Source organism: Oncorhynchus masou, chromosome 6 (genome assembly GCF_036934945.1).
Source record: "Oncorhynchus masou masou isolate Uvic2021 chromosome 6, UVic_Omas_1.1, whole genome shotgun sequence".
In the NCBI taxonomy this organism is placed as follows: domain Eukaryota; kingdom Metazoa; phylum Chordata; class Actinopteri; order Salmoniformes; family Salmonidae; genus Oncorhynchus; species Oncorhynchus masou.
The window spans coordinates 19,464,924-19,482,847 of record NC_088217.1 but is presented as its reverse complement, the minus strand read 5'-3'; the positions used below and the strand labels follow the sequence as shown (position 1 = coordinate 19,482,847).

General features: G+C 44.2%; 1 protein-coding gene across 50 annotated transcripts in view; it reads left to right on the top strand.

The window, feature by feature from the left end:
- LOC135541457 (nascent polypeptide-associated complex subunit alpha, muscle-specific form-like) overlaps positions 1–17,924 on the top strand; it is a 105,658-nt gene that overhangs the window by 76,796 nt on the left and 10,938 nt on the right. For 24 of the 50 annotated variants that reach the window (XM_064967723.1, XM_064967727.1, XM_064967734.1 and 21 more), the window contains 20 exons: positions 178–300; positions 2,008–2,052; positions 2,256–2,384; positions 3,097–3,219; positions 3,944–4,045; positions 4,162–4,242; positions 6,161–6,196; positions 7,111–7,197; positions 7,392–7,472; positions 7,872–7,949; positions 8,314–8,400; positions 8,595–8,675; positions 9,710–9,754; positions 9,956–10,084; positions 10,801–10,923; positions 14,404–14,448; positions 14,652–14,780; positions 15,488–15,610; positions 16,339–16,440; positions 16,555–16,635. In XM_064967723.1, coding sequence (XP_064823795.1) covers positions 178–300; positions 2,008–2,052; positions 2,256–2,384; positions 3,097–3,219; positions 3,944–4,045; positions 4,162–4,242; positions 6,161–6,196; positions 7,111–7,197; positions 7,392–7,472; positions 7,872–7,949; positions 8,314–8,400; positions 8,595–8,675; positions 9,710–9,754; positions 9,956–10,084; positions 10,801–10,923; positions 14,404–14,448; positions 14,652–14,780; positions 15,488–15,610; positions 16,339–16,440; positions 16,555–16,635 — 1,830 coding nt within the window. The remainder of the gene's footprint in view (positions 1–177; positions 301–2,007; positions 2,053–2,255; positions 2,385–3,096; positions 3,220–3,943; positions 4,046–4,161; positions 4,243–6,160; positions 6,197–7,110; positions 7,198–7,391; positions 7,473–7,871; positions 7,950–8,313; positions 8,401–8,594; positions 8,676–9,709; positions 9,755–9,955; positions 10,085–10,800; positions 10,924–14,403; positions 14,449–14,651; positions 14,781–15,487; positions 15,611–16,338; positions 16,441–16,554; positions 16,636–17,924) is intronic. The other 26 variants (XM_064967772.1, XM_064967771.1, XM_064967769.1 and 23 more) reach the window with 20 other exon arrangements.

The following is a 17,924-nucleotide window of genomic DNA, read 5'->3' as shown; positions in this document are numbered from 1 at the left end:
AAACAAATTCTGGTCAGGTACTTCTCTTCTCACGGCACCTTTCCTTTCCATTACCAATGACAGACAAGCTGCTAACAATCTTCCTATCACTCCAGTAAATTGACTGTGAGATTATGTGCAGCACTCTGAACTCTTCTCTGCACCTCGTCTAATGGCTTGAACCATATGCGTTTATAGAGTGTGCCCACCACATCAAGCAAAGTTGACATGGCTAAAAAGGATCCTGCTAAGTTGGTTACGGCTGTTGCTGCACCAGCTGCCGCGGCTGGAGATGCCTCTCTGAAGGGGCCACAGACTAAGGTAGACTCCAGTTTACTTTGGTGTATTAACCACGCTACAGTACAAGGCTCTTGAGGGTGGGGCTATCCCTGGGGTTAGGGGGCTATCATTGATCACTTGTTCATTTCCTTGTCATTCTTTCGCTGTTTTCACACAATGGAGCCAAGATCATGAATTAACAGTGACACAGTAACAGAGACTCACAGTGCATTGGATGCAGTGAAGGATGTCTACTGAACCATTTTAGCCATTTGCAGACGCTCTTATCCAGAGGGACTTACAGGAGCAATTAGAGTTAAGTACATTGCTCAAGGGCACATCGACAGATTGTTCACCTAGTCGGCTCAGGGATTCGAATCAGCAACCTTTCGGTTACTTGCCCAAAGCTCTTGGACTTCCTTACTTCTGGCCTAGAAGGTGTCTGTGTGTCTAAGTGGGAAGTGGACAGACACTCTTATGCTTACTTTTAAGAGTCTTCCCAGCATGCCCACATTTGTGGTATGCTCAACAGGTCAAGACAACCCATGTCTGTCACATCTGTTGTCACCACAGAAAAGCCACAATATATTTCCACCTTTTCTTCTGGTTGCATCACACCAGATATAGTATTGCTTCTGGGATTGTTTACCTGGTTTAGGTTGATGGGGTTTGTTTACCTTCGTATTACTCTACTAAACTGTGACTACACATTCTGGTCAGATACTTCTCTTCTCACGGCGCCTTTCCTTTCCATTACCAATGACAGACAAGCTGCTAACAATCATCCTATCACTCCAGTAAACTGGAGTCCCAGACTTGCTGTTTTCAACTCTCTAGAGACAGCGGGAGTGGTAGAGATACTCCACCCGGCACAGCCAGAAGAGGACTGGCCATCTCTCATAGCCTGGTTCCTCTCTCGGTTTCTTCCTAGGTTTTGGCCTTTCTAGGGAGGTTTTCCTAGCCACCGTGCTTCTACACCTGCATTGCTTGCTGTTTGGGGTTTTAGGCTGGGTTTCTGTACAGCACTTTGAGATATCAGCTGATGTACGAAGGGCTATATAAATACATTTGATTTGATTTGCTAAGTTGGTTACGACTGTTGCTGCGCCAGCTGCCGCCGCTGGAAATGTCTCTCTGAAGGGGCCACAGACTAAGGTCGACTCCAGTTTACTGAGGTGTATTAACCACGCTACAGTACAAGGCTCTTGAGGGTGGGGCCGTCCCTGGGGTTAGGGGCTATCATCGATCACTTGTTTGTTTCCTTGTCATTCTTTCGCTGTTTTCACACAATGTATCCAAGATCATGAATTAACAGAGTGGCACAGTAATAGAGACTCACAGATCTTGGAAAGAGTGAAGGATTTCTACTGTATCATTCTACATTTTAGCCATTTATCAGACACTCTTATCCAGAGGGACTTACAGGAGCAATTAGAGTTAAGTACCTTGCTCAAGGGCACATCAACAGATTGTTCACCTAGTCGGCTTTGGGATTCGAATCAGCAATCTTTCGGTTTCTTGCCCAAAACTCTTAACCGCTTGGCTACCTGCCACCTGATTTACCATTCTGCATTTTTTTTACTACATTAGAAAGCGGTTGCTCTTGTTCCTGCATGAGTTCTACCTATGTAGGTTTGGTTGAATTGAGCCCACAGCCATCCAGAAGCTCAGTTGGGTATAGGAGCTGAGCAGTATCACAGATAGTAGCCTAGTGTTGTATTCACTAACCTATCCTGCTCTGGGTTACAGGTACAGGTGGAAGTAATTCCCCCAGGAGCTAAGGCAGCCAAAGAGGTAAAACATCTCTCTCTTTTCTCTCTATCATTAGTTATTACATTTACCAATTGTATTACATTAAACATCTATATTTATTACTTTCAGATAACTTATTACATTAACCAGTGTTATTACATTAACCAGTGTTACAGGGTGTCAATACATTGAATTTGTTCTTTTTCTGTTGTATACATTGAGTATTAACTCATCCTTGATTGTAGCCAGCACCCATGCACCCAGCCAAAGCTACACCTCTTACCACGGGAGGAGGCAATATTGTAGGGGAGGTTACAACGCCATGGAAAGCTGAAGTACCAAAACTTCAAGAGTCTCCGGAACAGACAGCCAAGGTAGATGGCAGACAGTCGAGGAGTGTGGGGCCTCTCTCTTTGGATCTTTATTCTTTACCCGACCTGGCTCTCTTTACGCTCACTTCCCCATACAACACACTCTTCCTGGGTCATTATTCCATGTGTTATGTCTTCCTCATCTCTCCCGTGATCTTGAGGTTTTAGTCATTCTTCCACCCCTTTATATGTTATTCTATATTCCTCTTCTCTCTGCCGATATTTTTCAAAACATATCTCTGCTTTGGACTTCCTTCCTTCTGGCCTAGAAGGTGTCTAAGTGGGAAGTGAACAGGCACTTTTACTTTTAAGCTCTATGACTGAGTCTTCCCAGCATGCCCACACTTTGTTGCGCTCAACACGTCAAGACAAACCATGTCTGTCACATCTGTTGTCACCACAGAGAAGCAACAATATATTTCCACTTTTACTTTTTCTTCTGGTTGCAGCACACCATATCTAATTTACTTCTCGGTTTGTTTACCTGGTTTAGGTTGATGCGGTTTGTTTACCTTCCTATTACTCTACTAAACTGCGAAAACAAATTCTGGTCAGGTACTTCTCTTCTCACGGCACCTTTCCTTTCCATTACCAATGACAGACAAGCTGCTAACAATCTTCCTATCACTCCAGTAAATTGACTGTGAGATTATGTGCAGCACTCTGAACTCTTCTCTGCACCTCGTCTAATGGCTTGAACCATATGCGTTTATAGAGTGTGCCCACCACATCAAGCAAAGTTGACATGGCTAAAAAGGATCCTGCTAAGTTGGTTACGGCTGTTGCTGCACCAGCTGCCGCGGCTGGAGATGCCTCTCTGAAGGGGCCACAGACTAAGGTAGACTCCAGTTTACTTTGGTGTATTAACCACGCTACAGTACAAGGCTCTTGAGGGTGGGGCCATCCCTGGGGTTAGGGGGCTATCATTGATCACTTGTTCGTTTCCTTGTCATTCTTTCGCTATTTTCTTACAATGTATCCAAGATAATTTATTAACAGTGACACAGTAAGAGACTCACAGTGCATTGGATGCCGTGAAGGATGTCTACTGTACCATTCTAGCCATTTAGCAGACGCTCTTATCCAGAGGGACTTACAGGAGCAATTAGAGTTAAGTACCTTGCTCAAGGGCACATCGACAGATTGTTCACCTCGTCAGGTCAGGGATTCGAATCAGCAACCTTTCGGTTACTTGCCCAAAGCTCTTAACCGCTCAACTACCTGCCACCTGCTTTACAATTCTGCAATTTTTTTGACTACATTAGAAAGAGGGTGCTCTTGTTCCTGCATGAGTTCTATCTATGTAGGTGTGGTTGAATTGAGCCCACAGCCATCCAGAAGCTCAGTTGGGTATAGGAGCTGAGCAGTATCACAGAAAGTAGCCTAGTGTTGTATTCACTAACATCTCCTGCTCTGGGTTACTGATACAGGTGGAAGTAATTCCCCCAGGAGCTAAGGCAGCCAGTCCATGTATCTTTTCTCTATGTGGGTTTGATATCGCACTAAATTGATATGCGTGGAGTTGCATTGCTCGTGTTTGAGTTTTGTTGCATCATGTGTAGGAGCTTACTGTGGACCCGTTCGATGCCCTGGCTGATTCCTTACCCTCATCAGAGTTTTTCGCCCCTGCAGCCCATGTATACACTGGGCCAGAGGTGATAGAGGTACAGAACCTTCACAGAGTGTGTGTGTGTGTGTGCACAGTGCAATTTAGATTGGGTTGTGTGTGTGCACCCGGTCATCATGTAAAACAGTGTGTGTTGTTGTATATGTCTCACAGCATGGATTAACCTCAAAGAAGGGAGTGATCTGTGGGGGGAACGACTGCCCACTGCCCCCAGGATACCGATTTGAAGACATGGTCAGTCTTTAAATCACCCTCCCCCTCCAGTGTTCTTCCTCCTCATCATCATCATCACTTCTGCATCTTAATCCAACCCTCAGCCTTCTGCTGTTAGAGAGCTTTGAGTTTGCATGTATCTTTAGCTTTGTACTGCAGTACTCCCTTTGACATGAGATATTTGGCTGGAACCCCTTGGTTATCAGGTCTTCCAACAGAGAGATACCGTGCATTTGGAAAGTATTCAGAATCCTTGACTTTTTCCACATTTTGTTACGTTACAACCTTATTCTACATTTTTTATTTGTTTCCCCCTCATCAATCTACACACAATACTCCATAATGAGAAAGCAAAAACAGGTTTTTAGACATGTTTGAACATTAAAAAAATGAAATATTACATTTACATAAGTATTCAGACCCTTTACTCAGTACTTTGTTGATGCCCCTTTGACAGCGATTACAGCCTTGACCATCTTCTTGGGTATGATGCTACAAGCTTGGCACACCTGTATTTTGGGTGTTTCTCCCACTCTCTGCAGATTCTCTCGAGCTCTCTCAGGTTGGATGGGTAGCGTCGCTGCACAGCTATTTTCAGGTCTCTCCAGATATGTTTGATCGGGTAGAAGTCCATGCTCTGGCAGGGCCTCTTAAAGACTTGTCCCAAAGCCACTCCTGCATTGTCTTGACTGTTTCCTTAGGGTCGTTGTTCTGTTTGAAGGTGAACCTTTGCCCCAGTCTGAGGTCCTGAGTGCTCTGGAGCAGGTTTTCATCAAGGATCTCTCTGTACTTGGCTCCGTTTATCTTTCCCTCGATCCTGATGAGTCTCTCAGTCCCTGCAGCTGAGAAGCATCTCCACAGCATGCTGCCTCCACCATGCTTCACCATAGGGATGGTGCCAGGTTTCCTCCAGGTGTTATTCTTGGCATTCAGGCCAAAGAGTTCAGTCTTGGTTTCATCAGACCAGAGAATGTTGTTTCTCATGGTTTGAGAGTCCTTTAGGTTCCTTTTGTCAAACTCCAAGCGGGCTGCCATGTGCCTTGTACTGAGGAGGAGCTTCTGTCTGGCCACTACCATAAAGGCCTGATTAGTGGAGCGCTGCAGAGATGCTTGTCTTTCTGGAAAGTTCTCCCTTCTCCACAGAGGAACTCTGGATCTCTGTTAGAGTCACCATTGGGTTCATGGTCACCTCCCTGACCAAGGCCCTTCTCACCCCGATTGCTCAGTTTGGCCGGGCGGCCAGCTATAGGAAGGGTCTTGGTGGTTCCAAACTTCTTCCATTTTAAGAATGATGGCGGTCACTGTGTTCTTGGCGACCTTCAAGGCTGCGTAAATGTTTTGGTACCCTTCTCCAGATCTTCTCCAGATCTGTGCCTCGACACAATCCTGTCTCGGAGCTCTACAGACAATTCCTTCGACTTCATAGCTTGGTTTTTGCTCTGACATGCACTGTCAACTGTGGGACCTTATATAGAAAGGTGTGCACCTTTCAAAATCATGTCCAATCAATTGAATTTACCACAGGTGGACTCCAATCAAGTTGTAGAAACGTCTCAAGGAGGATCAATGGAAATAGGATGTACCTGTGCTCAATTTCGGGTCTTAAAGCAAAGTGTCTGAATACTTTTGTAAATAAGGTACTTCTGGGTTTTTTTCATACGCAAAAAAATCTAAAAACCTCTTCACTTTGTCATTATGGGGTATTGTGTGTAGATTGATGAGGGGAAAAAATAATGTAATCAATTTCAGAATAGGGCTTTAACCCTAGAGGGTTTGGACTAGGGTTTGTTTCTGGACTCGGCCTGTATATAGTTACCACTCTTTAATTTTATTTTGAGAAAATGATCAGCTTTTACTTAAATCTAGGCTTACTCAATTAAAATATGTAATAAGGAACTTTATTTATATTGAATTAAAAAGTATATTTTACTTTTTATAGACCCCAGTTGCAGATGTCAAGCCAAAAGATGTCCCAGTAAGTCATTCTATATACTGCTAGGGAATACACTGTATGCTGGAGAGAAATATTGAGATATTGACTTTCTCCTCTCAATCTTTCTCACATACCCACATACTAATGCATGTGCGTGCACACACACACACACACACACACACACACACACACACACACACACACACACATTAAAGGTACTAAACAAACCATAGGTCATCCCATGGTCTCTTCTGACAGTTTTGGGTACCTCCTACAGTGTGGAATGTTGCATTGCACTGTGGGGTGTTGGATTTGCAAACAACATTAGACCCACCTCAACCAGCTGGCTCTAGTTCTGCTAAACCCATCCTTTATAAACACACCCACACACTAACAACAGATAAATAGTCAACACACAACACTCATTACTCCACACCTATTCACTTATACACACTTGCACACACATTCACCCTCTGCGCCACACCTTGTTTTGTACTGTAGTTCTCTGTGTAGTATACCTCTGCTTCTAAGAGCTTGTTAGGACAGAAGGCAAACTCTTTTACCCCTGAAATATGTTGTGTGAGTTGTCAAAAAAAATAAGTGAGTTAACCAAACGGGCAACTTTAGACATATGACAATTACATTTAATTACAGTTACATTTTAGTCCACTTCAGGGATTTGAACCAGCAACCTACTAGCCCAATGCTCTTAACCACTAGGCTTCCTGCCAAATCTGATGTTTTGTAAAGAGATTCTGCTCGGAGTCCTTTGTTGTGATTTAGATTCTAGGAAATGTGATTGGTGGGTGTGTCGGTTATTTTTCTCCTGGTCTCTTTTAAATGGTTGGAGTTATTTTGACTCGCCCTCAAGTGGTGCAGTTGAAGACAAAACTGTTACTGTAATGCTTTGTGTATAACTGAGGTTATTTGTTTGCTTGTTTGTTTACTTGTATCAGAAACCCATGAGCACCGATGAGGCTCTGGACTCCCTGTCCTTTGGGTTCACAACCTCTATGGCTCCCATCCCTCAGAAACAGGAGAAGGTGAGACTTTGCACTATTAACAGGTTATAATCACTTATACATCAATTAGAGCTCTGTTCCCTAAAACATGCATAAGGTTACAGAATGATTATTAGTCCCATAGTCTTTTGGGTGAGATTGATGTCCTGACCAGTGATACTGTAAATAAGAAGTGTGGTGTCATTATAACCCAATGATATTTCATTTGTTGACAGAAAGTGGAAGACTTGGCTGCCATTGATGCCTTGTCTGCTGGCTTCTCAAACTTTGCTCCACCTCCACCCGCTCCCATCAAGGTAAACAAAGACTGATAATATTTTCCTTCAACCCTTCATTGTAAAACTGTTATTAGCATGAGATGGTAAACTGTTATGAGAACCAATATCAAGTTGTGTCAACTGACATAACACAGTCATAATGACACAGCACAATGTAGGCTACCTTGTTGGACAGCTGACTTCCTAGCCACCTACTGCTTATCATGTCATGACATATTAATGATGCTTACAAGATGACCATGTCATATCATTTTGACAGTGTCAGCTGTAATAGTTTATCACAACTGTGATGTAATTTTAATGTTCTGTAAAGACAGCTTTCTAGTGAAGGCTTCAAATGAACGTTCCCCTGTTCCTCTTAACTAGAACCTAAGAAACAGTATTTAACAAACCAAATAATCTCTCTTCTTCTTCCAGAAAGCTGAAGAGTTTAAGTCTGCACCTGTTACCAAGTCTCCTGCTCCCCCCGTTGACAAGAAAGCTAAGGTGGAAAAGGTAAATAACACCAAAGAAAGCAGGTCCTACATCCTGCATGACTACATAACATAAGCCATGCATAATACACAATAAACTGACAAACGCTTATGTCCAGTGTTAAACTGGGATGTCCTATGTTGCAGCTGACGCTGTGCTGCTGTTGTGTGGAGTACTTTGTCATCAAAAATGCTATATTCATGCAAATAGACAACAAACTCTTCTTCATTGGTGGGTGTGTCGGTTCGTTTGCTCCTGGTCTCTTTTAAATGGTTGGAGTTATTTTGACTCGCCCTCAAGTGGAGCAGTTTAAGACAAAACTGTTACTCTAATGCTTTGTGTATAACTGAGGTTATTTGTTTGCTTGCTTGTTTACTTGTATCAGAAACCCATGAGCACAGATGAGACTCTGGACTCCCTGTCCTTTGGGTTCACAACCTCAATGCCTCCCATCCCTCAGAAACAGGAGAAGGTGAGACTTTGCACTATTAACAGGTTATAATCACTTATACATCAATTAGAGCTCTGTTCCCTAAAACATGCAAAAGGTTACAGAATGATTATTAATCCCATAGTATTTTGGGTGAGATTGATGTCCTGACCAGTGATACTGTAAATAAGAAGTGAGGTGTCATTATAACCCAATGATATTTCATTTGTTGACAGAAAGTGGAAGACTTGGCTGCCATTGATGCCTTGTCTGCTGGCTTTTCAAACTTTGCTCCACCTCCACCCGCTCCCATCAAGGTAAACAAAGACTGATAATATTTTTCTTCAACCCTTCATTGTAAAACTGTTATTAGCATGAGATGGTAAACTGTTATGAGAACCAATATCAAGTTGTGTCAACTGACATAACACAGTCATAATGACATATAGCACAATGTAGGCTACCTTGTTGGACAGCTGACTTCCTAGCAACCTACTGCTTATCATGTCATGACATATTAATGATGCTTACAAGATGACCATGTCATATCATTTTGACAGTGTCAGCTGTAATAGTTTATCACAACTGTGATGTAATTTTAATGTTCTGTAAAGACAGCTTTCTAGTGAAGGCTTCAAATGAACGTTCCCCTGTTCCTCTTAACTAGAACCTAAGAAACAGGTTTGTCATATGAGGGCTACAGTTTCTAGGTTGATGGGGTTTGTTTATCTGCTTTAGGATGATGGTGTTTGTTTATCTGGTTTAGGTTGATGGGGTTTGTTTATCTGCTTTAGGATGATGGGGTTTGTTTAACTGGTTTAGGTTGATGGGGTTTGTTTACCTTCCTATTACTCTACTAAACTGTGACATTGTCATTTTTTCGCTGTTGTCACACAATGTATCCAAGATCATGAATTAACAGAGTGGCACAGTAACAGAGACTCACAGTGCATTGGATGCAGTGAAGGATGTCTACTGGACCATTTTAGCCATTTAGCAGACACTCTTATCCAGAGGGACTTACAGGAGCAATTAGAGTTTAGTACCTTGCTCAAGGGCACATCGACAGATTGTTCACCTAGTCAGCTCAGGGATTCGAATCAGCAACCTTTCGGTTACTTGCCCAAAGCTCTTAACCGATCAGCTTCCTGCCACCTGCTTTACCATTCTGCATTTTTTTTGACTACGTTAGAAAGAGGGTGCTCTTGTTCCTGCATGAGTTCTACCTATGTAGGTTTGGTTTAATTGAGACCACAGCCATCCAGAAGCTCAATTTGGTATAGGAGCTGAGCAGTATCACAGATAGTAGCCTCGTGTTGGATTCATTAACCTCTCCTGCTCTGGGTTACAGGTACAAATGGAAGTAGTTCCCCCTGGAGCTAAGGCAGCCAAAGAGGTAAAACATCTCTCGCTTTTCTTTCTATTATTCGTTATTAAATGTACCAATTTTATTACATTAAACATCTATATTTATTACATTCAGATAAGTTATTACATTAACCAGTGTTATTGCCTTAACAGTGGTTACAGGGTGTCAATACATTGAATTTGCTCTTTTTCTGTTGTATTATGAGTATTAACTCATCCTTGATTGTAGCCAGCACCCATGCACCCAGCCAAAGCTACACCTCTTACCACGCGAGGAGGCAATATTGTAGGGGAGGTTACAACGCCAAGGAAAGCTGAAGTACCAAAGCTTCAAGAGTCTTCGGAACAGACAGCCAAGGTAGATGGCTGACAGTCGAGGAGTGTGGGGCCTCTCTCTTTGGATCTTTATTCTTTACCCGACCTGGCTCTCTTTACGTTCACTTCCCCATACAACACACTCTTCCTGGGTCATTATTCCATGTGTTATGTCTTCCTCATCTCTCCCGTGATCTTGAGGTTTTAGTCATTCTTCCACCCCTTTATATGGTATTCTATATTCCTCTTCTCTCTGCCGATATATTTCAAAACTTATCTCTGCTTTGGACTTCCTTACTTCTGGCCTAGAAGGTGTCTGTGTGTCTAAGTGGGAAGTGAACAGACACTCTTATGCTTACTTTTAAGAGTCTTCCCAGCATGCCCACACTTTGTTGCGTTTGTGCTCAACACGTCAAGACAAACCATGTCTGTCACATCTGTTGTCACCACGGACAAGCCACAATATATTTCCACTTTTTCTTCTGGTTGCATCACACCAGATATAGTATTGCTTCTGGGATTGTTTACCTGGTTTAGGTTGATGGGGTTTGTTTACCTTCCTTTTACTCTGCTAAACTGTGACTACAAATTCTGGTCAGGTACTTCTCTTCTCACGGCACCTTTCCTTTCCATTACCAATAACAGACAAGCTGCTAACAATCTTCCTATCACTCCAGTAAACTGACTGTGAGATTATGCGCAGCACTCTGAACTCTTCTCTGCACCTCGTCTAATGGCTTGAACCATATGCGTTTATAGAGTGTGCCCACCACATCAAGCAAAGTTGACATGGCTAAAAAGGATCCTGCTAAGTTGGTTACGGCTGTTGCTGCACCAGCTGCCGCGGCTGGAGATGCCTCTCTGAAGGGGCCACAGACTAAGGTAGACTCCAGTTTACTTTGGTGTATTAACCACGCTACAGTACAAGGCTCTTGAGGGTGGGGCTATCCCTGGGGTTAGGGGGCTATCATTGATCACTTGTTCGTTTCCTTGTCATTCTTTCGCTGTTTTCACACAATGTAGCCAAGATCATGAATTAACAGTGACACAGTAACAGAGACTCACAGTGCATTGGATGCAGTGAAGGATGTCTACTGAACCATTTTAGCCATTTAGCAGACGCTCTTATCCAGAGGGACTTACAGGAGCAATTAGAGTTAAGTACATTGCTCAAGGGCACATGGACAGATTGTTCACCTAGTCGGCTCAGGGATTCGAATCAGCAACCTTTCGGTTACTTGCCCAAAGCTCTTGGACTTCCTTACTTCTGGCCTAGAAAGTGTCTGTGTGTCTAAGTGGGAAGTGGACAGACACTCTTATGCTTACTTTTAAGAGTCTTCCCAGCATGCCCACATTTGTGGTATGCTCAACAGGTCAAGACAACCCATGTCTCTCACATCTGTTGTCACCACAGAAAAGCCACAATATATTTCCACTTTTTCTTCTGGTTGCATCACACCAGATATAGTATTGCTTCCGGGATTGTTTACCTGGTTTAGGTTGATGGGGTTTGTTTACCTTCGTATTACTCTACTAAACTGTGACTACACATTCTGGTCAGATACTTCTCTTCTCACGGCGCCTTTCCTTTCCATTACCAATAACAGACAACCTGCTAACAATCATCCTTTCACTCCAGTAAACTGGAGTCCCAGACCTGCTGTTTTCAACTCTCTAGAGACAGCAGGAGTGGTAGAGATACTCCACCCGGCACAGCCAGAAGAGGACTGGCCACAACTCATAGCCTGGTTCCTCTCTCGGTTTCTTCCTAGGTTTTGGCCTTTCTAGGGAGGTTTTCCATGCCACCATGCTTCTACACCTGCATTGCTTGCTGTTTGGGGTTTTAGGCTGGGTTTCTGTACAGCACTTTGAGATATCAGCTGATGTACGAAGGGCTATATAAATACATTTGATTTGATTTGCTAAGTTGGTTACGGCTGTTGCTGCGCCAGCTGCCGCCGCTGGAAATGTCTCTCTGAAGGAGCCACAGACTAAGGTCGACTCCAGTTTACTGAGGTGTATTAAACACGCTACAGTACAAGGCTCTTACGGGTGGGGCCGTCCCTGGGGTTAGGGGGCTATCATCGATCACTTGTTTGTTTCCTTGTCATTCTTTCGCTGTTTTCACACAATATATCCCAGAGTTAACAGAGTGGCACAGAAATAGAGACTCACAGATCTTGGAAAGAGTGAAGGATTTCTACTGTATCATTCTACATTTTAGCCATTTATCAGACGCTCTTATCCAGAGGGACTTACAGGAGCAATTAGAGTTAAGTGTCTTGCTCAAGGGCACATCCACAGATTGTTCAAATCAAATGTTATTTGTCACATACACATGGTTAGCAGAAGTTAATGCGAGTGTAGCGAAATGCTTGTGCTTCCAGTTCCGACAATGCAGTAATAACCAACAAGTAATCTAACTAACAATTCCAAAACGAATATCTTATACACAGTGTAAGGGGATAAAGAATATGTACATAAAGATATGAATGAGTGATGGTGCAGAGCAGCATAGGCAAGATACAGTAGATGGTATCGAGTACAGTATATACATATGAGATGAGTATGTAAACAAAGTGGCATAGTTAAAGTGGCTAGTGATACATGTATTACATAAGGATGCAGTAGATGATAGAGTACAGTATATACGTATACATATGAGATGAATAATGTAGGGTATGTAAACATTATATTAGGTAGCATTGTTTAAAGTGGCTAGTGATATATTTTACATCCTTTCCCATCAATTCCCATTATTGAAGTGGCTGGAGTTGAGTCAGTGTGTTGGCAGCAGCCACTCAATGTTAGTGGTTGCTGTTTAACAGTCTGATGGCCTTGAGATAGAAGCTGTTTTTCAGTCTCTCGGTCCCAGCTTTGATGCACCTGTACTGACCTCGCCTTCTGGATGATAGCGGGGTGAACAGGCAGTGGCTCGGGTGGGTGTTGTCCTTGATGATCTTTATGGCCTTCCTGTAACATCGGGTGGTGTAGGTGTCCTGGAGGGCAGGTAGTTTGCCCCCGGTGATACGTTGTGCAGACCTCACTACCCTCTGGAGAGCCTTACGGTTGTGGGCGGAGCAGTTGCCATACCAGGCATACAGCCCGCCAGGATGCTCTCGATTGTGCATCTGTAGAAGTTTGTGAGTGTTTTTGGTGACAAGCCGAATTTCTTCAGCCTCCTGAGGTTGAAGAGGCGCTGCTGCGCCTTCTTCATGATGCTGTCTGTGTGAGTGGACCAATTTAGTTTGTCTGTGATGTGTATGCCGAGGAACTTAAAACTTACTACCCTCTCCACTACTGTTCCATCGATGTGGATAGGGGGGTGTTCCCTCTGCTGTTTCCTGAAGTCCACAATCATCTCCTTAGTTTTGTTGACGTTGAGTGTGAGGTTATTGTCCTGACACCACACTCCGAGGGCCCTCACCTCCTCCCTGTAGGCCGTCTCGTCGTTGTTGGTAATCAAGCCTACCACTGTTGTGTCGTCCGCAAACTTGATGATTGAGTTGGAGGCGTGCGTTGTCGCGCAGTCGTGGGTGTACAGGGAGTACAGGAGAGGGCTCAGAACGCACCCTTGTGGGGCCCCAGTGTTGAGGATCAGCGGGGTGGAGATGTTGTTGCCTACCCTCACCACCTGGGGGCGGCCCGTCAGGAAGTCCAGTACCCAGTTGCACAGGGCGGGGTCGAGACCCAGGGTCTCGAGCTTGATGACGAGCTTGGAGGGTACTATGGTGTTAAATGCCAAGCTGTAGTCGATGAACCGCATTCTCACATAGGTATTCCTCTTGTCCAGATGGGTTAGGGCAGTGTGCAGTGTGGTTGAGATTGCGTCGTCTGTGGACCTATTTGGGCGGTAAGCAAATTGGAGTGGGTCTAGGGTGTCAGGTAGGGTGGAGGTGATATGGTCCTTGACTAGTCTCTCAAAGCACTTCATGATGACGGAAGTGAGTGTTACGGGGCGGTAGTCGTTTAGCTCAGTTACCTTAGCTTTCTTGGGAACAGGAACAATGGTGGCCCTCTTGAAGCATGTGGGAACAGCAGACTGGTATAGGGATTGATTGAATATGTCCGTAAACACACCAGCCACCTAGTCAGCTCAGGGATTCGAATCAGCAACCTTTCGGTTACTTGCCCAAAGCTCTTAACCGATCAGCTTCCTGCCACCTGCTTTACCGTTCTGCAATTTTTTTTTGACTACATTAGAAAGAGGGTGCTCTTGTTCCTGCATGAGTTCTACCTATGTAGGTTTGGTTGAATTGAGACCACAGCCATCCAGAAGCTCAGTTGGGTATAGGAGCTGAGCAGTATCACAGATAGTAGCCTAGTGTTGTATTCACTAACCTCTCCTGCTCTGGGTTACAGGTACAGGTGGAAGTAGTTCCCCCAGGAGCTAAGGTAGCCAAAGAGGTAAAACATCTCTCGCTTTCCTCTCTATTATTTGTTATTAAATTTGCCAATTTTATTACATTAAACATCTATATTTATTACATTCAGATAAGTTATTACATTAACCAGTGTTATTGCATTAACTGTGGTTACAGTGTGTCAATACATTGAATTTGCTCTTTTTCTGTTGTATACATTGAGTATTAACTCATCCTTGATTGTAGCCAGCACCCGTGCACCCAGCCAAAGCTACACCTCTTACCACGGGAGGAGGCAATATTGTAGGGGAGGTTACAACGCCATGGAAAGCTGAAGTACCAAAGCTTCAAGAGTCTCCGGAACAGACAGCCAAGGTAGATGGCTGACAGTCGAGGAGTGTGGGGCCTCTCTCTTTGGATCTTTATTCTTTACCCGACCTGGCTCTCTTTACGCTCACTTCCCCATTCAACACACTCTTCCTGGGTCATTATTCCATGTGTTATGTCTTCCTCATCTCTCCCGTGATCTTGAGGTTTTAGTCATTCTTCCACCCCTTGATATGGTATTCTATATTCCTCTTCTCTCTGCCGATATTTTTCAAAACATATCTCTGCTTTGGACTTCCTTCCTTCTGGCCTAGAAGGTGTCTAAGTGGGAAGTGAACAGGCACTTTTACTTTTAAGCTCTATGACTGAGTCTTCCCAGCATGCCCACACTTTGTTGCGCTCAACACGTCAAGACAGACCATGTCTGTCACATCTGTTGTCACCACGGAAAAGCCACAATATATTTCCACTTTTTCTTCTGGTTGCATCACACCAGATATAGTATTGCTTCTGGGATTGTTTACCTGGTTTAGGGTGATGGGGTTTGTTTACCTTCCTTTTACTCTGCTAAACTGTGACTACAAATTCTGGTCAGGTACTTCTCTTCTCACGGCACCTTTCCTTTCCATTACCAATAACAGACAAGCTGCTAACAATCATCCTGTCACTCCAGTAAATTGACTGTGAGATTATGTGCAGCACTCTGAACTCTTCTCTGCACCTCGTCTAATGGCTTGAACCATATGCGTTTATAGAGTGTGCCCACCACATCAAGCAAAGTTGACATGGCTAAAAAGGATCCTGCTAAGTTGGTTACGGCTGTTGCTGCACCAGCTGCCGCGGCTGGAGATGCCTCTCTGAAGGGGCCACAGACTAAGGTAGACTCCAGTTTACTTTGGTGTATTAACCACGCTACAGTACAAGGCTCTTGAGGGTGGGGCTATCCCTGGGGTTAGGGGGCTATCATTGATCACTTGTTTGTTTCCTTGTCATTCTTTCGCTGTTTTCACACAATGTATCCAAGATAATTTATTAACAGTGACACAGTAACAGAGACTCACAGTGCATTGGATGCAGTGAAGGATGTCTACTGTACCATTCTAGCCATTTAGCAGACGCTTTTATCCAGAGGGACTTACAGGAGCAATTAGAGTTAAGTACCTTGCTCAAGGGCACATCGACAGATTGTTCACCTAGTCAGCTCAGGGATTCGAATCAGCAACCTTTCGGTTACTGGCCCAAAGCTCTTAACCGCTCAACTACCTGCCACCTGCTTTACTATTCTGCAATTTTTTTTGGACTACATTAGAAAGAGGGTGCTCTTGTTCCTGCATGAGTTCTATCTATGTAGGTGTGGTTGAATTGAGCCCACAGCCATCCAGAAGCTCAGTTGGGTATAGGAGCTTAGCAGTATCACAGAAAGTAGCCTAGTGTTGTATTCACTAACCTCTCCTGCTCTGGGTTACTGTTACAGGTGGAAGTAATTCCCCCAGGAGCGAAGGCAGCCAGTCCATGTATCTTTTCTCTATGTGGGTTTGATATCGCACTAAATTGATATGCGTGGAGTTGCATTGCTCGTGTTTGAGTTTTGTTCCATCATGTGTAGGAGCTTACTGTGGACCCGTTCGATGCCCTGGCTGATTCCTTACCCTCATCAGAGTCTTTCGCCCCTGCAGCCCATGTATACACCGGGCCAGAGGTGATAGAGGTACAGAACCTTCACAGTGTGTGTGTGTGTGTGCACAGTGCAATTTAGAATGGGTTGTGTGTGTGCACCCGGTCACCATGTAAAACAGTGTGTGTTGTTGTATATGGCTCACAGCATGGATTAACCTCAAAGAAGGGAGTGATCTGTGGGGGGAACGACTGCCCACTGCCCCCAGGATACCGATTTGAAGACATGGTCAGTCTTTAAATCACCCTCCCCCTCCAGTGTTCTTCCTCCTCATCATCATCATCACTTCTGCATCTTAATCCAACCCTCAGCCTTCTGCTGTTAGAGAGCTTTGAGTTTGCATGTATCTTTAGCTTTGTACTGCAGTACTCCCTTTGACATGAGATATTTGGCTGGAACCCCTTGGTTATCAGGTCTTCCAACAGAGAGATACCGTGCATTTGGAAAGTATTCAGAATCCTTGACTTTTTCCACATTTTGTTACGTTACAACCTTATTCTACATTTTTTATTTTTTTCCCCCTCATCAATCTACACACAATACTCCATAATGAGAAAGCAAAAACAGGTTTTTAGACATGTTTGAACATTAAAAAAATGAAATATTACATTTACATAAGTATTCAGACCCTTTACTCAGTACTTTGTTAATGCCCCTTTGACAGCGATTACAGCCTTGACCATCTTCTTGGGTATGATGCTACAAGCTTGGCACACCTGTATTTTGGGTGTTTCTCCCACTCTCTGCAGATTCTCTCGAGCTCTCTCAGGTTGGATGGGTAGCGTCGCTGCACAGCTATTTTCAGGTCTCTCCAGATATGTTTGATCGGGTAGAAGTCCATGCTCTGGCAGGGCCTCTTAAAGACTTGTCCCAAAGCCACTCCTGCATTGTCTTGACTGTTTCCTTAGGGTCGTTGTTCTGTTTGAAGGTGAACCTTTGCCCCAGTCTGAGGTCCTGAGTGCTCTGGAGCAGGTTTTCATCAAGGATCTCTCTGTACTTGGCTCCGTTTATCTTTCCCTCGATCCTGACGAGTCTCTCAGTCCCTGCAGCTGAGAATCATCTCCACAGCATGCTGCCTCCACCATGCTTCACCATAGGGATGGTGCCAGGTTTCCTCCAGGTGTTATTCTTGGCATTCAGGCCAAAGAGTTCAGTCTTGGTTTCATCAGACCAGAGAATGTTGTTTCTCATTGTTTGAGAGTCCTTTAGGTTCCTTTTGTCAAACTCCAAGCGGGCTGCCATGTGCCTTGTACTGAGGAGGAGCTTCTGTCTGGCCACTACCATAAAGGCCTGATTAGTGGAGCGCTGCAGAGATGCTTGTCTTTCTGGAAAGTTCTCCCATCTCCACAGAGGAACTCTGGATCTCTGTTAGAGTCACCATTGGGTTCTTGGTCACCTCCCTGACCAAGGCCCTTCTCACCCCGATTGCTCAGTTTGGCCGGGCGGCCAGCTATAGGAAGGGTCTTGGTGGTTCCAAACTTCTTCCATTTTAAGAATGATGGCGGTCACTGTGTTCT